Source organism: Oncorhynchus tshawytscha, linkage group LG05 (assembly GCF_018296145.1).
Source record: "Oncorhynchus tshawytscha isolate Ot180627B linkage group LG05, Otsh_v2.0, whole genome shotgun sequence".
Lineage (NCBI taxonomy): Eukaryota > Metazoa > Chordata > Actinopteri > Salmoniformes > Salmonidae > Oncorhynchus > Oncorhynchus tshawytscha.
Window position 1 is genome coordinate 48,121,928 of NC_056433.1, and position 22,931 is coordinate 48,144,858.

The 22,931-nt window shown below is 44.2% G+C and overlaps 1 protein-coding gene across 1 annotated transcript; it reads left to right on the top strand.

Moving 5' to 3' along the window:
• The first annotated feature begins 26 nt into the window (after positions 1 to 26).
• nwd1 (NACHT and WD repeat domain containing 1) lies at positions 27 to 20,980 on the top strand. Its single transcript, XM_042322704.1, has 20 exons — positions 27 to 1,650; positions 6,924 to 7,009; positions 7,152 to 7,268; positions 7,685 to 8,033; positions 8,292 to 9,636; positions 10,066 to 10,269; positions 10,489 to 10,648; positions 11,550 to 11,667; positions 11,831 to 12,088; positions 12,199 to 12,531; positions 12,723 to 12,845; positions 12,987 to 13,192; positions 13,363 to 13,626; positions 13,753 to 13,870; positions 15,445 to 15,593; positions 16,162 to 16,441; positions 18,474 to 18,850; positions 18,973 to 19,149; positions 19,252 to 19,357; positions 19,528 to 20,980. The coding sequence occupies exons 1-20, from the start codon at positions 1,542 to 1,544 to the stop codon at positions 19,833 to 19,835; spliced, it is 5,187 nt and encodes a 1,728-aa protein (XP_042178638.1). The 5' UTR covers positions 27 to 1,541; the 3' UTR covers positions 19,836 to 20,980.
• Positions 20,981 to 22,931: the final 1,951 nt, after the last annotated feature.

The window sequence follows — 22,931 nt, forward strand, 5'->3', positions numbered from 1 at the left end:
CTCTTAGGCCGCATTTGGGTCTTAGGCCGCATGTTTGAGGCCCTGATATGCAGCCAGTATTATATAGATTCAGTATCCTTTCTGGTGAAACAAGGCGTAATACTGTGTCTCATTAGTATTACATAAGACTAACTCCCCTGAGAATGAGTCTGTAGCCTTGAAGTACACTCGCTGCCATAAAGCTGTTACAACGGCAGTCCTCATGGTTGTATAGCAGTAGTACATTCCAAATGAAGTATAACCTCGTATTACAAAGATTTTGTTAGGTGTTTTGTTAGGTGTTTTTTAACTTGCACTACCAGGAATATTGTCGCAAATGTTGTTGCCAGTCCTAGCCAGAGGCAAACTCAGGCTTGACTCACTTTATAAGCTCTGTAGTTAAATACCCTGATGATCAAATGAACTCCAGGGATATTCCTGTCGTGTTCTGAGGATTTCGTTTGGTAAAATGGAGCCCGTGTCAAAACAGCTTAAGGGTAGTACAGTACTGGGGAACAAACATCATGATGTATGGTCAGGGTAATGAGCTGGAATGCCTAGTCATTCTGAAAATTAAGTACATTAATACAATATCTCAGATCTCTAACTTATTTGAGAGGCAAGCAACTATAACCAGGTTATACTTCTGTATGAAGCTTTTCTGAAATATCTTATTTCTATTAAGTATAAATAATGGGATATTTCAGAAAAGCTTCATGAAGCATTAAATAAATGTTATGCTTAAGTATAATCCAAAGCTACCCTTGTGTTGCAGAATATTCTTAAGTGTTCCCACGATAAAATAAAAGCTCAGTTTCTGAGATTTCTGATAATTGATTTGTTTAGTGGCATCAAGCCCGTCAGCTCCTAAAAGTGCTTTGTGAATGCTACAGTCTGATAAGTTGAAACCAATGACTGTATATTAAAACACTCTATTAGTCTTGCCCCTTCTCCCCCATGTCATTAAAGGTGAGCCTCAGCTGCAAGGCAACAGCCAACTCCCTCTTCTCCTTTCCTTACCCTAAGGGACCTCCAGTCCCAGGAAGGCACCATTCGTAAACAAAGGCCCTGCTCCAATACTTTGAAAGGGCATCCTACCTTCCTCCCCTCAATGCAATCACTGACTGGGTGGGGGAGAGCTATTTTAGAGAAACCTTGGCTTTCACCTACCCGCTAGTGTTACACCGGTGATTACCTCAAGGGAAAGAGGAACGAAGGGTGCAATTTGAAAGTATTTGAACAGGGCCCAAGGTTGTCTTGGAGAGCTTGATCTCCAAGGATATGACAAATAGGATTCAACGGGAGAGGGGGAAAAAACATTCAGGTGTGTATCTCGCATCTAATTTCACTTTGCAACATGAAGCACAAGGAACAAGGGGCAATTGGATTGGATGCTTAAATAATGATCTAAAAACTGTAACACAAGTACATGCTAACAGTCAGAATAGATAAGTCTGCTCACATGCTTCTCTGACTTTCTTTTGGAAGCTGAGCAATTATTGTGGGTCATTGTGAGATGAGAGGGAGGTTTTAGCCTGGGACAGTGCTAGGTGAGGAGGACCATGGCATCGCCAAGAGGAGCACTCATGGAGGTTCTCAAAGGCCAGGCAACTGAAGGACTGAAGCTCAGGTCCAACGTGGTCCGAGTCTTTGTCAGCTCCACATTTACAGGTGGGTGTATTTTCATGATGGCATTGGGCTCAGTATTTTCATAATGGTATGGGCTCAGTATTTTCATAATGGTATGGGTTCAGTATTTTCATAATGGTATGGGCTCAGTATTTTCATAATGGTATGGGTTCAGTATTTTCATAATGGTATGGGCTCAGTATTTTCATAATGGTATGGGTTCAGTATTTTCATAATGGTATGGGCTCAGTATTTTCATAATGGTATGGGTTCAGTATTTTCATAATGGTATGGGCTCAGTATTTTCATAATGGTATAGGCTCAGTATTTTCATAATGGTATGGGCTCAGTATTTTCATAATGGTATGGGCTCAGTATTTTCATAATGGTATGGGTTCAGTATTTTCATAATGGGTATGGGTTCAGTATTTTCATTGTAACATGGGCTCAGCCTCGCGTTATAACACAAGGCATACACAGTTGCGGCCAAATATATTGGCACCCTTGAACATAAATAATTTCCTATTTCTTCTAAAATAAGTTGAAATTGAAGAAAACCTTTGGTCCCCACACCTTATTGGATTTTCAACATTGCATAACCAATTTTATTTTTGTAAACTTAAAATAGAAAATGAAGACACATGGCATTGACAAAATGATTGGCACCCTGGAGCTAATATTTGGTTGCACAGCCTTTGGCCAAGATAACTTCAGACAAACTCTTCTTGTAGCCATCAATGAGCTTGCTGCACCTTTCCACGGATTCTTCCATATTCGAGGGGTACCCTCCACCAACTGCTGTGTTCAGCTCTTGCTATAATTTATGGATGTGATTCAGATCTGGCCACACCAGAACAGTCCAGCATCTCTCTTTGAACCATTTTTGATGTGTGCACCCTGGAGATGGTTTATTATGAAACATGGGACTGCTCTGGAGTGACCATGGAAGAGTCCGGATCAGATGATGATTATTATTTATTATTTTAACCTTTTATTTGTACAGGTTTTTTCCTCATTGAGATAACGTCTCTTTTTCAAGAGAGACCTGTGGTCCAATAGCAGCAGGGGGAACAAAGCATACACTGTCACAACATGAAACAAAACTATAGACACACATACAGTACAACAATTACATGTTACGTTAAAAAACACACAAATGTCTTGACTAAAACACTGTTGTCCTAAAGACAATTACACTCTTCTATGATATTTACATATAAACTCCACCAACAAGACTAGATAATCATATGTTTCAATGTTCAGGAGAGAGTGCCAGGACCTGAGTAACTAAAAATATTTCTACCAAAACCTGTTCTAATTCTTGGTACTGTTAAAAGCAAATGAGAATGGGACCGTAATTTATATTTATTTACCGACCTGATTAAAAAAGAACAGAGAAAATAGTATCTTACCCAATATGACCTTATAAATCAGTGTATACCAGTGTTTAAGCCTACGCAAGGTCAATGATGACGAGCCAACAGCGCTGTAGAGATCACAATGATGTGTAAGATGTTTTTGATTCGTAATGAACCTGAAGACGCATGATATACTGAATCCTTGGCCTCCAGAGAAAAACAACCCTTATGCCGGTAATAAAAACCTATTCTCAGCTTGAGCTTCCTTATCAAGTTCTCCACATGAACAGTGAAGCTCAGCTTGTCATCAACCCACACACCCAAATGTTTGTACACTTTGACTTGCTCTATAGTATGCCCAGGCAATGTAGCAATGACATGATTAGTAACATGCCTGGCATTTTAAAATACCAGGCATTTTGTTTTACCTGAATTCAGAACCAGCTTTAAATCATACAGATTCTATTGTATGATGTTAAATGCTCTTTGGGCATTTTCAAAAGCTAAAGGTAAACTACTATCACTTGAATAAAGAACAGTATCATCTGCATAAACTGAACATCTGCTGTTTCAATATAATCCCCAATGTTGTTGATATACAAAATGAACAACAGTGGGCCAAAAATAGAACCTTGCAGAACACCTGAGCGCAACTCTTTGGACTCAGATTTACAACCATTACACATTGTGTACGATTTGATAGGGAATTTATAAACCAATCTGGACCATGACCAGTAATTCCACAACATTTTAACCTTTGCACTAACACAGCATGGTCCACAGTGTCAAATGCCTTCGACAAATTAATAAAGACACAATGTAACTTCTTGTCAAGAGCACAGTGGATGTCATTTAAAACCTTCAATGTTGCTGAATCAGTGCTGTGGCCAGATCTAAGCCTGATTGCAATTCCATTTAAGATGTTATTTTCTTGGAGGTAGGCCTTCAGCTGCCTACTAAAGACGCCAATACCTTAGACAGTGCAGACAAATTTTATATGGGTCGATAGTTGTCAAGTAGCGAAGGATCTCCACCTTTCAGGAGAGGCAGTACAAAAGCCGATTTCCATAACTTGGGGATTTCCTTAACATCAAGCATAAGGTTAAAAATACATGCTAAGGGGGAGCAATGATGCCTGCAGCTAGGTGTAGGAAACTAGGGTCTAGATCATCAGGGCCAGGGGATTTTTTTTCTATCAATTTATTTCAGGGCTTTACACACTTCTGAAACAGAGAAGGATGAAAAGGGAACCTGGCGATAGAGAGCACAGGGGTGTCAGGTAAATTCATAGGGGGCTCAATTATACCTTGACCTTCTCAAATAAACTGCCTGCATCTAGAAAATGCTGTCAGAGTGGAGGTTCTCTCAGTTACAATCTGTGTGTCTTCCAACAATTGTTTTGGAAGCTTGTATCTTTTTTGCACTCCAAACCATTCACTACTTGCCAAAATTTGGATGGATTATTTAAATGACCTGAAGTAGATTTCAGGTAGTGGTCTGCTTTCAATTTACCAATCATAGCCACACCCATATTTCGAAGAGGTATCACATCCATAACTTATGGTGAGAGCTGAAAACAGCAGTTGGAGGGTATCCCTCAAATATTGAAGAATTAAAGAACTTTGCTGCTGAAAGTGGGGAAATATGCCAGTAGAATGGTGCAGCAAGCTCATTAGTAGCTCCATAAAAGCATTTGGTTGGCAGTTATCTAGGCCAAAGGCTGTGCAAACAAATACAAGCTCTGGAGTGCCAATAACTTTGTCCATGCATTTGTCTTTATTTTCTAAATTAAAACTTAAGTTTACAAAAATACAATTGGTTCTGCAATGTTGAAAATCCAATAACAATATGTGGAGACAGTTTTTTTCAATGGCAACCTATTTAAAAAGAAATAGTGAATTATTTAAGAAAAGTGCAACGGTGCCAATATATTTGGCTGCAACTGAATTTATCAGAGATGTGATTATTCCTTATTTAGCAGATGCTACATCATCACTACAACGGCCCAGCCATTGTATCTGTTTTGAAAGAATCATATCCCGAATTTGTCGGGGCGCAACTTTGGTTTTAGAAGTTGGGAGGACATACAGTGCCTTGCGAAAGTATTCGGCCCCCTTGAACTTTGCGACCTTTTGCCACATTTCAGGCTTCAAACATAAAGATATAAAACTGTATTTTTTTTGTGAAGAATCAACAACAAGTGGGACACAATCATGAAGTGGAACGACATTTATTGGATATTTCAAACTTTTTTAACAAATTGAAAACTGAAAAATTGGGCTTGCAAAATTATTCAGCCCCCTTAAGTTAATACTTTGTAGCGCCACCTTTTGCTGCGATTACAGCTGTAAGTCGCTTGGGGTATGTCTCTATCAGTTTTGCACATCGAGAGACTGACATTTTTTCCCATTCCTCCTTGCAAAACAGCTCGAGCTCAGTGAGGTTGGATGGAGAGCATTTGTGAACAGCAGTTTTCAGTTCTTTCCACATATTCTCGATTGGATTCAGGTCTGGACTTTGACTTGGCCATTCTAACACCTGGATATGTTTATTTTTGAACCATTCCATTGTAGATTTTGCTTTATCTTTTGGATCATTGTCTTGTTGGAAGACAAATCTCCATCCCAGTCTCAGGTCTTTTGCAGACTCCATCAGGTTTTCTTCCAGAATGGTCCTGTATTTGTCTCCATCCATCTTCCCATCAATTTTAACCATCTTCCCTGTCCCTGCTGAAGAAAAGCAGGCCCAATCCATGATGCTGCCACCACCATGTTTGACAGTGGGGATGGTGTGTTCAGGGTGATGAGCTGTGTTGCTTTTACGCCAAACATAATGTTTTGCATTGTTGCCAAAAAGTTCAATTTTGGTTTCATCTGACCAGAGCACCTTCTTCCACATGTTTGGTGTGTCTCCCAGGTGGCTTGTGGCAAACTTTAAACAACACTTTTTATGGATATCTTTAAGAAATGGCTTTCTTCTTGCCACTCTTCCATAAAGGCCAGATTTGTGCAATATACGACTGATTGTTGTCCTATGGACAGAGTCTCCCACCTCAGCTGTAGATCTCTGCAGTTCATCCAGAGTGATCATGGGCCTCTTGGCTGCATCTCTGATCAGTCTTCTCCTTGTATGAGCTGAAAGTTTAGAGGGACGGCCAGGTCTTGGTAGATTTGCAGTGGTCTGATACTCCTTCCATTTCAATATTATCGCTTGCACAGTGCTCCTTGGGATGTTTAAAGCTTGGGAAATCTTTTTGTATCCAAATCCAGCTTTAAACTTCTTCACAACAGTATCTCAGACCTGCCTGGTGTGTTTCTTGTTCTTCATGATGCTCTCTGCGCTTTTAACGGACCTCTGAGACTATCACAGTGCAGGTGCATTTATACGGAGACTTGATTACACACAGGTGGATTGTATTCATCATCATTAGTCATTTAGGTCAACATTGGATCATTCAGAGATCCTCACTGAACTTCTGGAGAGAGTTTGCTGCACTGAAAGTAAAGGGGCTGAATAATTTTGCACGCCCAATTTTTCAGTTTTTGAGTTGTTAAAAAAGTTTGAAATATCCAATAAATGTCGTTCCACTTCATGATTGTGTCCCTCTTGTTGTTGATTCTTCACAAAAAAATACATTTTTATATCTTTATGTTTGAAGTCTGAAATGTGGCAAAAGGTCGCAAAGTTCAAGGGGGCCGAATACTTTCGCAAGGCACTGTAACAACCTACCCGACCGCTCAGAGGTGTCCACATGGTCCTGAAGCACACCGTTGCCTCGTTTTGTATCACATTCCAAGTAAACTGGGGGGGGGGGTGCAATTTCAGAATGTGTGGTCCTGTCCCCAGTGAAAGTTGCACCCCTGCTAATTTGTAATCTTTCGGTGAATAGCCTTGTGTTTAGTTTTGGGTAGCACTGCAAACCTAGTGTGTTTTCTGACCTGATGTGACCGTTGGCAGATATGAGCAGTGAAAGAAATGCCTTATTGGACAAAACCTATCCTGAACTTCAAGCTTTTTGTCAGAGTCTGGGCTTAGTGTTTGAGGTGAGTAGCAGTACATTACGGGCCGCCATCGGACACACGTCAATTAATTCTCATTTCATATGAATTCGGAGATCATTATTCGGAGAAGTGTGATGTTAGTGTTGTTGGAGGAACTTCTGTATTTAGTTCTTTATCCCTGAAGGTTGTGGATATGAGATGGGGTCTCCAGGATGCAATTGCTGTGGACCACATGACCACAGAACTGTGTCTTCAGGAAATCGAGGCTTGCAGGAAAGTATCCGTAGGACCAAGTTTCATTGTAAGTGTTGTTCAATACTGTTCCTCTAGCACAGGGGTCCAACTCTGAACCTGGAGAACTACAGGCTTTTCTTCTAACCCATGACATGAAATAACTGTGGCCTAGACTGAAGACGGATCATTTGATACCTGTATCCCAACGTTTGTTCCACGTTGGTTGAATGTAATTCCATTGAAATGATGCGCAAACAATGTTGATTCAACCAGTGTACCCAGTGGGATGTAAGTGCTGTCTACTGTGCTGGATCAAAAACCTGCACACCCACTAGCTCGCCAGGACAGGAGTTGGAGAACCCTGCACAAATGTTAATTGGCTCTTCTTTTCCTTGAATTCATTGGTTCTTGAAATATATAATTCCAGCAAGGTGTTATGTGTTTTGATTTAATTTGATTCGATGTGTCTCCCTTGTTCTCAAGGCTCTGCTGGGGAACCGGTATGGCCACCGCCCTATCCCCCGTGTCCTCCCAGGAAAACAATTTGAGGTGCTGCTGTCCAAGCTACCACAGGACCAGGTGGGGCTTCTCCACCAATGGTTCAGGAAAGACAACAATGCTGTTCCGCCTGTCTACGTTCTTCAGCCAATCACAACTCTGTTGCCCCACTACAATGACCTTCAGCCTGAGAGAAGGCCGCTGCAGGATGACAGTGTCATTTCCTGGCGCTACACAGAGGCTCGATTATTGCAGCTCCTACGCACTGCGGCCGTGCAGGCTGAAAAAGACGGGGATATAACGGTTGAACAAAAACACCAGTTCTTCAAATCTGGTCAGAGCTTGCCAATGTCTTGGACCAGTCATGTTAGAATAGGAGCAAGCTAAAAACCTGTTATGTTCTGCCTTGTGATGTGTAGACAAGTGTTGCTAGATTCAGTCTTGGTGGCTTTCTAGTTACATTTCCACTTAAACTACTATTTATTCGCAATGACTTGGTAGCTTATTTGCTCATTAGCTGTAACTTATTGTAGAAAATCCACATTTTGTAGAACCAATCAACCCATTTTCTGGTGTTCTCCCTCCTCCATAGTGGCGGAGCATGAGATAGAGGAGGGTCTGCGAATTCCAGATGGGGACGAGAGCGAGCCCTCCGCCATCATCTTCGTGCGGGAGCTACCTCACTTGCGTAAGAAGGACGGCCCGAAGCGGCTGGCCCAATACATGGATGTGACGGCTGATGGCCTGCTGGATACCGAGGCTCAGGAACTCCTCTCGGGCCTCAAGTCGCGTCTCTTCGCTGCCTCGCCGGGCTTGCTCAACCTGCACAGTGTGGAGTTGTGCAAGGGAGCCATCGAGCCCAGCTGCAAGGAGCATGCACAGTACCTGGAGAGCCTCTGCGAGCAGCTCGTGTCCCAGACGAAGGCCCGCATTGCCAGGAGGGTTGGTGCTGGTTCGTCAGTGGAGGCTGGTGAAGTGAGGACGAATGGGGCAAGAGGAGGAGATGCAAGTCAGAGGAAGGGGGAAGAGGACAGAGGTTGGCTGCTCCAGGAGCTTAGTCACCACATGGCTTTGAGTGCCGGGAAGTGTTCAGGCGTATTTCGCGGCAGGGAGGGGCTCCTTGGGAAGATCTGCCTGGCCATGTGGGAGCACACCAACACCCGCCACACGCCCCTGGTGGTGCATGGGCCACCAGGTGTGGGCAAGACAACGCTGCTCTGCAAGCTGGCACAGGAGATGCGTGGCCTCCTGGACCCCAGGGCTGTGGTAGTGCTCAGGTTGCTGGGGACGTCGGCAGAGAGCTCTGACCTGGGCCGTGTCCTCCAGAGTGTCTGTTTCCAGATCTGCTCTGTGTTCAGTTTGTCACCTCCCACCCCAATAACAGCACACACGAGTGAGGACCTGGTGAGGTTTTTCCATGGCCTTCTAGCTGAGGTGTCGGAGCGAGGAGACACACTTCTTCTGATACTAGACTCATTGGACCAATTGCCCTCAGCTACCCAGGGCCAGAACCTCCACTGGCTACCCAAAGACATCCCCCCCAATGTCCATTTGGTGGTGTCCACCGCAGATACAGGCTCTCCAGTTTTGGCTAACCTTCGGAGAACAGTCGAGGTGCCGGGAAATTTCTTTGAAGTAGAACCCCTATCATGTGACCAGGGTAGAGTGATCATGAATGCCTACATGAGGGAAGCGCAACGAAGCCTGACTCCAGAACAGTGTGAAGTGGTACTGTGTAGCTTTCAGCTGAGTGGAAATCCTCTGCATCTGAAGCTACTGCTGGACATGGCCAGGCGATGGGCGTCCTATACACCCGTGACTGACCTGGCCCTGAGCAGTAGTGCACAGGAAGTGATGTCACAGCTACTCCAGGCCCTTGAGGAGAGGCATGGGAAGCAACTGGTTGGCGCAGCTTTGGGATATATTGTTTCAGCTAGGTGAGGTGTTCGTGTACACACACAGATGCACAGTCCACAGGAGGCTTGTGAGGGGAAGACGGCTCATAATAGCTGGAATTGAACTTGTGTTTGATGTGTTTGATTCCATTTATTTCCATTCAAGACATTATTATGAGCACATCCTCCACAATTAAGGTGCCACCAGCCACCTGTGACGCACATACACACGCCCACACACACCTGGTGCATTAACCGACAATACAACATTGATATTTCAATCAATAGACCACTGGAATATCAAGCCAGTCATACTTTAACCTACAGACAATCCACATGACAAATTCCCAGATCAAAAGCTGCCGTATCCCCCCCCCCCTTATCATACATTGGGGTTAGAAACGGAAAAATCCATCCTTCTATTTATAATGATTTCTTTTCCAAATGATTATTACTCATTCTGTTCTCCAGGGGTAGTCTATCAGAGGCAGAGCTGCGTGATATCTTGTCCCTTGATGACAATGTCCTGGCTGAAGTCTACCAGTACTGGCTTCCCCCCAACCACTCCCTCATCCGCCTCCCCCCTCTACTGTGGGTGCGCCTCAGGCACGACTTGGGAGAACTCCTCGTGGAGGGACAGGCCAATGGCGTCACGGTGCTCAACTTCCACCACAAGTAAAGATCCTCTCTATATATCTCAGCCAAACAGGTTTAGGGGCTGGGGTTCCAAACCCAGATTAAGCCAATTGTTTTTGCTAAAACTCTATTTTAATAATGTACATTTTCCATTGAGCATGCTTCCAGTCCAGTAGTAGACAATACTTCTTGTATTGATCTGCTTATGGCAGAACTTCCAATCCTGTACTTTGTCTATGCAATTTAATATGGTAATAGGCTGTTGACTGAAACTGTGCGAGAGAGGTACCAGAGGTCAGAGCAGCAGGCTGATAGACACAGGGTCCTTGCTGAGTACTTCTTGGGTAGCTGGAGCCAAGGCCGATTCAAAGCTGTCCTCCTACCCCCACTGACGACCACATTGGACGCTGACCGCAAGGTAACAGAATGATGGGATTTCAGTTCAGTTTCCTATGATGACATAGAATGGCACCTCAAAGAACCCTTAGATGTGTTTTCAATAATAATCGATGTACTCCTCTAGTCATTACAGTGTAAAATACAAGGGTCAACTCAGATAGTCCTTGTAGCCATTTTGTTAGCTATATAGCAGCCTTATTGCTTGGGGGATAGAAGCTGTTCAGGAGCCTGTTGGTGTCAGACTTGATTCACCGGTACCGCTTGCCTTGCGGAAGCAGAGAGAACAGTCTATGGCTTGAGTGGCTGGAATCATTAACAATTTTCCTGGCCTTCTTTTTACATCGCCTGATGTAGAGGTCCAGGATGGCAGGGAGCTTGGCCCCAGTGATGTACTGAGCTGTCCGCACCGCCCTCTGTAGCGCCACGCAAACAAGGCCTTAGCACCTCAAAAGAGTGACGGCCATGATTTGCAAACCAAGTGCAAACGGATTTTACCGGTTGAATCACGTGAACATGTCTGCAGTGAGACAGACGTCCACCAGGGTGGTCAACTAAAACAGACATCCATGAACAAACGGCAGATGAATAGTAGATCAACGTTCTGTGCGGTGTGTGTGTGTGTGTGTGTGTGTGGTCCATTTGAGCTGGATAAAGGTCTCTGACCCTCAGGGCCTTTTTTTAGAGGGAGCACAATACACAAAAAATATCACAGTAAATAAGAACTGAAACTAAGGAAGAACAATTGATAGAGATGCACAAGAGGACATGTTTTTCATTTAATGAAATGGACGGTTGCTTTTGATACTACCTTGAAGCTAACCGGACGTGTTTCCATAGTGAAAATGTTTCCGCGGGTTAGTTGTGTCGTGTTGAATCATTAATGTACACCTGTCTACTCTCTCCCCTGGCATGTTGCCAAGGTGCCCCCTCAGCCTCTGTGGTTCGCTGAAGGAGTGGCAAATGTCAAAAAGCTGCAGGAGCTGCCCTACCACCTCCTCCACGCAGGCCTCTGGGAGGAGCTGCGCCAGGAGGTCATAGGTAAGGCCACAGTGCAAAAGTCAATGGTGGGAAGAGCCAATACTGGTAGACAGGCTTGGCTGATTTGAATTCTCTTATTGTTGATGTCAGGAAGTTGTCTTACTGTGTATGATGATGTCATATTACGAAGTCTACCTTTAAGCTGCGACTCTTTGCCCCACAGGCAGTAGTGAGTGGCTGTACTGTAAGACCCTGACCTGTGGCGTGGCCAGTGTCATTGAGGACCTGACCCTCTGCACCAAGCTCATGGACTGCCCCGAGACTCAACTGATCCGAGACACTTTCATTCTCCTCAAGCCCACCCTGGACTTTCTAGATGGACAGATGGGTCAGATGGGTCAGGGGGGGTGGTATCGTAGTCGAGTGTTACATGTTCAATTAATGCACGTTCTGTTGGGTTTAAATCTGCCCGGTTTCAGGTAAAGTAGCTGGATCACTATTTCACATATTTACGAGCGATGCAACAACAAACAAAAAAATTCATAGATCAAAAGAGAATGAGTGCTAACTGTAGGGTAGGTTATTGATGACTCTCGTCCCTCTGGCTTGGAACCAGAAACATTGACATTATACTTGGTTGGGTGATACTGTATCAGGAGAGCCTTCTCTTCACACTGTCTCACCAACTATCTCACTCTGTTCTAATACTATGTTTCCTCTCCAAAGACCCCCCCCTCTTCTACACAGAGGTCTTGGCCAGGCTCCACTCCTTCGCTGAGATGTACCCTTCACTGATAGGACGACTCTGCTGCCAGTGTCACGACTGGCTCTCGTGCTGTCCCGACCCCATCCTTGTCCCCAAGTGCACCTTCCTTCAGCCTCCAGGGGGAGCGCTAAAGATGACGCTTGCTGGTTTCCAGAAAGGTTTGTACACATAGTGTAGGATTCGCCTGTTCATTGCAATTGAGCCCAGGAGTAGGATGAAGTAGCCAGCAGATGCTGATCTAATGTCAGTCTGTATTTCACATCTCCAATGGTTAAAGTTAGGATATGGCATGGGTAAGCTGATCTTACATCTGTGCTTAAGGACAGCTTCTTGTCTTGCCTGTCTGAAGGGGTCACAGCTCTGGATATTTGCCCAGAGAGAGGGATCCTGCTGGCAGGCTCAGAGGACGGGAAGGTGATTGCCTGGGACCTCAATGATCTAGAGGTCATCCAAACCTTAGTGGGACACACAGGTGAGGGCGAGGGTGTGTGTGTGTGCGTGTATTTCTAAGGAAAGGTATTTGAGTTTGTAATTAATCACTGTCAAGCATATCCACATTCTGCTTATTCTTGCAAATTATTTCTCTGTGTGTCTACTTATTTATGCTCTTCAGCTAAGGTGCTATCAGTGAGAGTGATTGACAGCGGCGCTCACTGTCTCTCATTGGCTGCTGACGGGAGTCTGAGGAAGTGGAGCCTGTTGAGTGGCAGGCAGCTGTACTGTACCCAGGAGGCGGTGTCCATTAACTCCTTACCTTCCACCACACACATCCATGTGTCTGAGGAGAGGGCGCTTGTCTTCACTCACTCTGGAGGCCAGGTATAACATACATGTGAAGGGGTTAATTGTATTCTATCAAATACATTTTCTTTGAGGAGTTTTCCTTCAAATGCATCTTTTCAATCATTCTGTTAAACAACCTTTTTTATATTTACAGTATGTACTCCCCAAAAATATTATCATCTGTAAAGCTTCTGCTTTACCTGCAGGTGAAAGTATGGCATCTTAACACAACAGAACTACTCTTCCAAGTCAAAGATTCCGGTGTCTCCATTATTCTTGGATTTTTGAACGGAATGGTCGTCTCCCTCTCAGACGGAGGACTTGTCACATTTTCCCACCCATCCGCCGAGGACAAGACAGCGCAGATACATTTGGAAAAATCTTCACATAGTTTGACCCTGACGGCAACCCTTACACTGCAAAAAAATGTCAGACTACTTATAGCATCCAAGGAGGGCTTCCTCTATCAGGTACAGATTGTCGAAACATGTCCTGGAGGAGGATGATTCAATTTCCTATTAGATAGACTGTATTTCTGATTTTAATGGCATAATTGGTTTCTGATCGCATTCTGTTTGACCATCTGTCATTTGTAGGTTTCCAGCACGGTACAGGGCAGACAGTCACAGTGTACTCTGAGACAGACAGTCACAGAGCTTCCAGTCTGCGCAACCTTCCTCTCTGCCTCAGATGACGAAAGGATACTTTTGGCAGGTAGCAGTACTACAGTACAGGAGGACCTTAGGAGGAACCCAATGGATGGCATTGACACTATGTAGCCTACCTCTGTGTCGCTATGGTTCAGGGGGTTGGAGTAGAGTTTCATTCCCATATGGGCCACATACAGTGCATTCGGTAAGTATTCAGACCCCTTTACTTATTCCACATTTTGATACAATACAGCCTTATTCTAAAATTGATTTAAATAGTTTTTCCCCCTCATCGATCTACACACAATACACCATAATGACAAAACAAAAACAGTTTTTTGTAAATGTTTGTAAATGTGTGGCTGTGTGCTTAGGGTCGTTGTCCTGTTGGAAGATGAACCTCCGCCCCAGTCTGAAATCCTAAACACTCTGGAGCAGGTTTCCATCGAGGATCTCTCTGTACTTTGCTCCATTCATCTTTCCCTTGATCGTGACTAGTCTCCCAGTCCCTGCTGCTGAAAAACATCCCCACAACATGATGCCGCCACCACCATGCTTCACCGTAGGGATGGTGCCAGGTTTCCTCCAGACATGACACTGGGTATTCAGGTCGAAGAGTTCAATCTTTGTTTCATCAGACCAGAGAATATTGTTTCTCATGGTCAGTGTCCTTTAGGTGCTTTTTGGCAAACGTGCCTTTTACTGAGGAGTGGCTTCTGTCTGGCCACTCTACCATAAAGGCCTGATTGGTGGAGTGTTGCAGAGATGGTTGTCCTTCTGAAAGATTCTCCCATTTCCACAGAGGAACTCAGGAGCTCTTTCAGATTGATCATCAGGTTCTTGGTCATCAAACTGAACAAGGCCCTTCTCCCCCGATTGCTCAGTTTGGCTGGGCAGACAGCTCTAGGAAGAGTCTTGGTGGTTCCAAGCTTCTTCCAATTAAGAATGATGGAGGTTGCTGTGTTCTTGGGGACCCTTCAAAGCTGCAGACATGTTTGGGTACCCTTCCCAAGACCTGCGCCTTGACACAATCCTGTCTCGGAGCTCTACGGACAATTCGTTCGACCTCATGGCTTGGTTTTTGCTCTGACATGCACTGTCAGCTGTGGGATCTTATATAGACAGGTGTGTGCCTTTCCAAGACATGTCCAATTAATTTAATTTACCACAGGTGGACTCCAATCAAGTTGTAGAAACGTCTCAAGGATGATCAATGGAAACAGGATGCACTTGAGCTCAATTTCGAGTCTCATAGCAAAGGGTCTGAATACTTATGTAAATAAGGTATTTCTGTTTTTTTATAAATCAGCAAAATTGTCTAAAAACCCGTTTTCACTCTGTCATTATGGGGTGTTGTGTGTAGATTGATGAGGAAAAAAACATATTTAATCCATTTTAGAATAAGGCTGTAACATAACAAAATGTGGAAAAAGTCCATTGGTTTGAATACTCTCCGAGTGCACTGTATAGCCTGGTCCTAGATCAGTTCATGTTGTCTTGCTGACTTCTTGACTATAGGAATTAGCAAGACCGCACAAACAGATCTGGGACCAGGCTAGGCCACATATACTGAATGTGCAAACTGGAAAAGTGTCTGGCAAATGACTATTATATACAGTAATATTCATATCATTACAGGCTGTGAGAGGACACTGGTCCTTTTCCATAGAGAGTCAGACTGTGTCCAGAGCTTCCTGGATCTGCACCACGAGGACACGGTGTTGTGTGCCTGTGTGTCGGGCGACAGCAGAGTGGTCGTCTCGGGCTCTGAGGACCAGACTATACGGGTCAGTATTGGTTAATTGGTACCCATGAAAATGATGCACTTGTATACAACTTGTTTCTAGACTGTTCTGTAGTTATTGATTATTACTGATAATAGATGGCATTGATATAGATGGCAATATAGAGGATATAGATGGCAAGTCACATACTGGACTTATTCAAAGAAGTCACTTGTTCCCAATGACAAACTTTGATCCAAATGTCTTATCTTGATCCCAGGTCTGTTTGTGTGTTTTTGCCAACTGCCATTGTCATTGGTATAGCTACAACTTTGATGAAACATCCCTAGATAATGTGGCCTTGTGATATCCTACGTTTCTAAATTGTGCCCCAAATATACACTGAGTGTATTGAGTTGCACTAGCAATGCTTCCCACAGTTGTGTGAAGTTGGCTGGATGTCTTTGGGTGGTGGATCATTCGTGATACACACGGGAAACTGTTGAACATGAAAAACACAGTAGCGTTGCAGTTCTTGACACGAACCGGTTCTCCCGGCACCTACTAGTTGGCAAGACAGCACAAACAGATCTGGGACCAGGCTAACATTGATCCGCTCTGCTTTTTACAGGTGTGGTCTATGACCACGGGAAACCTCCTTGACTGTTTCCTTGGCATGGATGCCCCTGTCACCACTCTGGCTCTGTATGAGGGCACTGTCATCTCCGCCTCCTCCTCAGCCTACTACCTGAAGCTGTGGCATCTGCCCTCACCCAACAACCCTCAGCAGAGACCCAATTGCTGCATTCCAGCCGGGTGCCCTCAGGTTGCCCTCACTAAAGATGGCGACACGGTGTACTATGTTAGAAACGTAGGCCAGAAAGAAGTGATTACATGGAATTGTCACACAGGTAAAAATACATATGTGCACCTTATGTTTGGGTGAAAAATATGACCTACTTGAAAATTGTCAAGCAAAGGTTCATAGGGATATACAGTGGGGAGAACAAGTATTTGATACACTGACGATTTTGTAGGTTTTCCTACTTACAAAGCATGTAGAGGTCTGTAGTTGTTATCATAGGTACATCAGAAAAGCAGAACTTAATATTTGGTACAGAAACCTTTGTTTGCAATTACAGAGATCATATGTTTCCTGTAGTTCTTGACCAGGTTTGCACACACTGCAGCAGGGATTTTGGCCCACTCCTCCATACAGACCTTCTCCAGATCCTTCAGGTTTCGGGGCTGTCGCTGGGCAATACGGACTTTCAGCTCCTTCCAAAGATTTTCTATTGTGTTCAGGTCTGGAGACTGGCTAGGCCACTCCAGGACCTTGAGATGCTTCTTACGGAGCCACTCCTTAGTTGTCCTGGCTGTGTGTTTTGGGTCGTTGTCATGCTGGAAGACCCAGCCACGACCCATCCTTTTGTCTCATCAGACCACATGACCTTCTCCCATTCCTCCTCTGGATCATCCAGATGGTCATTGGCAAACTTCAGACGGACCTGGACATGAGCTGGCTTGAGCAGGGGGACCTTGCGTGCGTTGCAGGATTTTAATCCATGACGGCGTAATGTGTTACTAATGGTTTACTTTGAGACTGTGGTCCCAGCTCTGTCCAGGTCATTGACCAGGTCCTGCTGTGTAGTTCTGGGCTGATCCCTCACCTTCCTTATGACCATTGATGCCCCAAGAGGTGAGATTTGCATGGAGCCCCAGACCGAGGTTGATTGACCGTCATCTTGAACTTCTTCCATTTTCTAATAATTGCGCAAACAGTTGTTGCCTTCTCACCAAGCTGCTTGCCTAGTGTCCTGTAGCCCATCCCATCCTTGTGCAGGTCTACAATTTTATCCCTGATGTCCTTACACAGCTCTCTGGTCTTGGCCATTGTGGAGAGGTTGGAGTCTGTTTGATTGAGTGTGTGGACAGTGTGTCTTTTATACAGGTAACGAGTTCAAACAGGTACAGTTAATACAGGTAATGAGTGGAGAACAGGAGGGCTTCTTAAAGAAAAACTAACAGGTCTGTGAGAGCCAGAATTCTTACTGGTTGGTAAGTGATAAAATATTTATGTCATGCAATAAAATGCAAATTAATTACTTAAAAATCATACAATGTGATTTTTTTGGATTTTTGTTTTAGATTCCGTCTCTCACAGTTGAAGTGTACCTATGATAGGCCTCCCGGGTGGCGCAGTGGTTAAGGGCACTGTACTGCAGTGCCAGCTGTGCCACCAGAGACTCTGGGTTCGCGCCCAGACTCTATCGTAACCGGCCGCGACCGGGAGGTCCGTGGGGCGACGCACAATTGGCCTAGCGTCGTCCGGTTTAGGGAGGGTTTGGCCGGTAGGGATATCCTTGTCTCATCGCGCACCAGCGACTCCTGTGGCGGGCCAGGTGCAGTGCACGCTAACCAAGATTGCCAGGTACACGGTGTTTCCTCCGACACATTGGTGCGGCTGGCTTCCGGGTTGGATGTGCTCTGTGTTAAGAAGCAGTGCGGCTTGGTTGGGTTGTGTATCAGAGGACGCATGACTTTCAACCTTCGTCTCTCCTGAGCCCGTACAGGAGTTGTAGCGATGAGAAAAGATAGTAGCTACTAACAATTGGATACCACGAAATTGGGGAGAAAAAGGGGTAAAAAAAAGAAAAGAATAGCAAGAAGTGTGTACCTATGATAAAAATTACATGCTTTGTTAGTAGGAAAACCTGCAAAATCGGCAGTGTATCAAATACTTGTTCTCCCCACTGTATTTATCATAGAGAAAGAATAATAAATAATGTTACAAATGTGAGTGTATAATGTGAACCTAGAGGGGCTAACGGACATGTCTCATTGTATGTTTTCAATATCCACAAATATTTCTCCATGGAGAATATTTGCTTGTATTTGACAATGGGGGCCTGTTAAAGAGAATCTCTCTCCTGTTTGTCTCAGGCTCTTCCACTGACACCATGGCCGTCTCTGCTGAGGTGTGTTGCCTAGAGCTGGCCCAGAACAAAAAACTCCTCTTCTGTGGCCTCACGACTGGCACGGTCCTCATCTACCCCCTAGCCTTCCCCAAAGAGACCCTGTGCATCCCACCTCCTGAGACCCTGCCCACGGTGCGCTGCATGGCCATTGGCGGCCAGGAGAAGCACATGGCCGTGGCCTACGAGGACTCAGTGTGTCTGTTCGAGATCACGGCCAGGGACAGTTTCCCCAGCGTGGATGGGCCCTCCGCGAGGTTTGCCCTCTCCCTGCTCCACTCGCCCGTCTCCTCCATGGCCCTGCTCCCAGACTGTAGGCTGCTGTACGGAACGGCCTGCGGGGAGGTCTGTAGCATCATTGGCCAACATTACCCATAATGCTCTGTAGGCCTACAAGATATTTTGTTTTAACTTAGTAAAGATGTTGCTGAAGCTAGCATTGTGTCCTGTCTCCTTATTGATATAAGGTCACCATGTACGACTTCAAGTCCGCCTCAACCGCCACCCTGGATGGCCACCGCAGCAGGGTCAACTGCGTGACGACTAGCAACTGGGGGACGCACGCCCTGGTGGGCTCAGAGGACGCCGTGCAGAGGCTGTGGGGGCTGACCCCCCTGGTGCTGGATCACACCATGGAGTACAAGGTCAGGTTAAAGGTCAACGGTCTAGTCAGGGAGAATCTATTTTTCAGACACACCTCAGATTGACTCATTGACATAAATGTGTTTGTACCTTTTGAAATACAGGGGTTCTTGTTTGAAGGGGTTCTCTGTGCAGCGTTCTCTGAGAGTGACAAGCACGTCTTCACTGGCTCACAGGATAGAACTATTAAAGTCTGGGATGTTGCTAGTGGTATGTTCTCACTACATTTCTCCATTTGAGTTTATTTTTAAATTTTACATTGTTTGTTTACTACTATTAGAAATAAATGTTGCTCGCTACTATTTCAAACCATATATCAAACCCATATGGGTATACACAAATGAATACTAAATATTGTGTATCCTTTTTTTTTGTCCCAGGGAGCCTGTTATTCGTCCAGTACGTCTACGCTCCTGTCACCAAAATGTTGACCTACAGGAATGGCTTTGTGGCAATCTCTCAGCTGGGCTACGTCATCAAGGAAGGATTCCGCTGTCCGGATGGCGTCTGTCCGGAATACAACCCACTCCGGAACGTCAACGCACACTACAGGGTCACGTCCCGGCAGAAGAGTGCAGACAGCCCTCAAGGCGTCATCACAGAGATCCCTGAGTACAATCCCGCTCAGTTTAACTTCATGGCCCTGATGCTCAAGAGCAAATCCTCTCACTCATGCCAACTGTTGTAAGGAAACTGACATAACATAACAGACATAGTGTCAATTGTAGAGATCTAGCGTCATATACGGTTCTAAGGTGTGCTGCTACTGTATACAGTAAGTTGACTTCAGTTTCCCACACTGAATTATATGAAAATAGGGGCTATGTCTGTCAGCTCAATTCACTTGCTTTAAATCAGCTATGCACACTACTTATTATAAAACATTCTGTGAAATGTAGGAATTTGTGTTCGCACATGTTCATCACATGATACGTAGAGATGACAAATATACAAACTGTTACAAAATGCCGTGATTATGTATAAAAGCATCAATATGCAGAACATTTAAGGGCTAGTTGCTGTACAAAGCACACATGTACACTGAGTGTACAAAACGTTAGGAACACCTGCTCCTTCCATGACATAGACTGACCAGGTTAATCCAGGTGAAAGCTATGATTCCTTATTGATGTCACTTGCTAAATCCACTTGTCATGGAAATTACCACCAGGGACTCAGTCAAACATTAAATTACTCATTCTTTATTATCAGTAAGCTGGAGAGGTTCCAACCAACTTAATGCACAATAGTACACGTTGTTCGGGAGATCTGCCGGGGCACTCCCGTTAGTTCTCTTATAGTTGTATTTGCATGATTTAGCTTATTCATAATTCATTCATCATTAACGTTTGGTTCATGCATGTGACCAACCAATACCTCACAAGGCTTCTTCTCGCCAAGCTAAGACCTTGAAACCGAGATACCCCTTTCAGTTCTCAAAGCAATGTTCTGGGCATACTGCCAAATTGCTTATACTGATTGTGAGGATACCTCCCAGGCACGATCAATCCGTCAAATTGGTTCTTAGAAAAGCACAAACCATAAAATGTTCCTTCACACACTTAAATCAGTGTAGATGAAGGGGAGGAGAGAGGTTATATAAGGATGTTTAAGCCTTGAGACAATTGAGACATGATTGTGTATGTGTGCCATTGAGGGTGAATGGGCAAAACAAAAGATTGTCTTGCCTTTGAACGGGGTATGGAAGTAGGTGCCAAGCTCACTTGTGTGAGGGGGTCAAGAACTGCAACGTTTCCTGTGTGTATCGAGAATGGTCCACCACCCAAAGGACATCCAGCCAACTTGACACAACTGTGGGAAGCATTGGAGTCAACATGGGCCATTCCCTGTGGAATGCTTTCGGCACCTTGTAGAGTCCATGGCTCGACAAATTGAGGCTGTTCTGAGGGCAAAAGGGGGTGTCTCAATATTAGGAAGGTGTTCCTAATGTTTTTTACACTCTGTGTAGAAAGGTTCATATTTTGTAGAATGCTAAAATAAAATATTCTGACATTTCCTGTTGTTGGAAATCATATATTAAATAGTTAATGTCTTTGCCTTCCGGCGCTCTCTTGAACAATCTTTTTACATTAAAGTACAGAGATTCACAGTGCGTACAGACTACTTCTGTTCAAAGTTGTTGCTAAACAACTCCAATGGACCAAGAGGAGGGTCCTCTCATTTATTATTGAAGTCCCAGGAAGCAGGGCACCAAACATTGCTGTCTAGTCTTTCTCTAGTGAAGGAAGGCTCTCTTCCACCATCTTGTTTTCCCCTCTGTTGGACCTTCTTTATACACGGCTTGCAAGAAAAAGACACAAAAACTTGGTACATGATAAGAAATAAGGTTGGGCATTCTACAAACATGCTGTACAATCACTCATATTTTCAAGTCCTTTTGAAAGCACCGTCTTTCTGTTTATTTAGAGAGCATTGCCTTTCTTTTTTTGTACAGACAATTTCCCCCCCAAAATTCATCTTTAAAATAACCAACATATTACACAAAAAAACACACATGCAAAACACAAATACATATTTAAATGATATGCTTTTTCATGGTCATGATTATTTTAAGTGTCCTTAAAGAAACACAAGACTCGAGTCTGTATTATTTTTCTCCAGCCTCTTTGCTAACATGATCTCATGCAACGTTTTAATCAACATGTTCATCCACTCCGTGAACACTAGCTCATTAGAGCTTTTCCAATGTCAAGCATTGCCTTCCTGTTTTCTGTGACTTGTGTAGCTTCCTATGGGTTTCTGCTTGTTCTCAACTGAACTTATATCTTGAAATGTGATTAAATATATTATTGGAGAGCTAATCTAATTGTGTTTTTTTTATGGGCCCCTCTGCAGCTGACAATTCACTAAAAATCTACATGCAGTTGATTCCTAATGACTTGAAAATGACATTTGTTGCCTAAACTGGGGCATAAAGACATCCAAAGCAAGTATAAACAAATATATTTAATTTGGGACTGCTATTTCACTCGAAAGGGATTTGCACTTGTCTGATCTGCACTTCTCTAGGATCGACTATGTTTAGAATATCCAGCCAAGCAAACTAAACATGTTTTTCCCCAATCGAATTCAAATGTGAACTACTGAGCCATGTCTTACCTCTAAACAGAGCAGACCCACGGTAATCCCCCCCATTAAGAAGAGGTTCTGTCTCCCTCACCACACAACCTTATCTAGGCAGCCAGCGGTGTACAAGCTCGCTCCTGTCGAACTCCGCTCCATATTCTGGGCCTCCTAGCCACACATGGTGTTGAACGCTGTCTGTGGAAATACCGTAGATATAACATTCGTGAGCATGACTGTTGGGTGTGCAGGATTTTGTTCCGGCCTGGCTCTAAAACCCCCGATTCTGATACAAAGCCAACTCATGAATTATAGTGAATAAACATTTCCAGGTTTAGATTGAGTTGCTTCACTGCAGTTCTGTCATTCTGTTCTATGATAGTAGGTTGTGCTAAATTGGTCTTGGATTCTGCTAATACAGGAAGTATTTCAGCAGTCCGCTGTCCACTGTTCTGTCAGTATGCAGTGCGTAGTGTTGTGGTCTATTTCTTCTCATTTAATTTCATAGCAAAGGTTGTTCCCAAAGGTCATTGATATACTGTAATTCTTTAGTAATTAGTACATTATTAATGATTCATGTGATGCCCCTCTCCCCATTTAATGATCATGTTATAATATAGTCATGTTTTCATTTAGCAGACTCTTTCATCCGAACACACCAATACACAAATACTCTGTATATGAGGCCCATAACGAAATC

Coding starts and splice junctions, on each gene's coding strand:
- nwd1 (XM_042322704.1), top strand. CDS start 1,542: ATGGCATCGCCAAGAGGAGCACTCATGGAGGTTCTCAAAGGCCAGGCA. Junction 12,089..12,198: donor AAATCTGCCCGGTTTCAGGT/AAAGTAGCTGGA, acceptor GTTATTGATGAC/TCTCGTCCCTCTGGCTTGGA. Junction 13,627..13,752: donor AGGAGGGCTTCCTCTATCAG/GTACAGATTGTC, acceptor TGTCATTTGTAG/GTTTCCAGCACGGTACAGGG.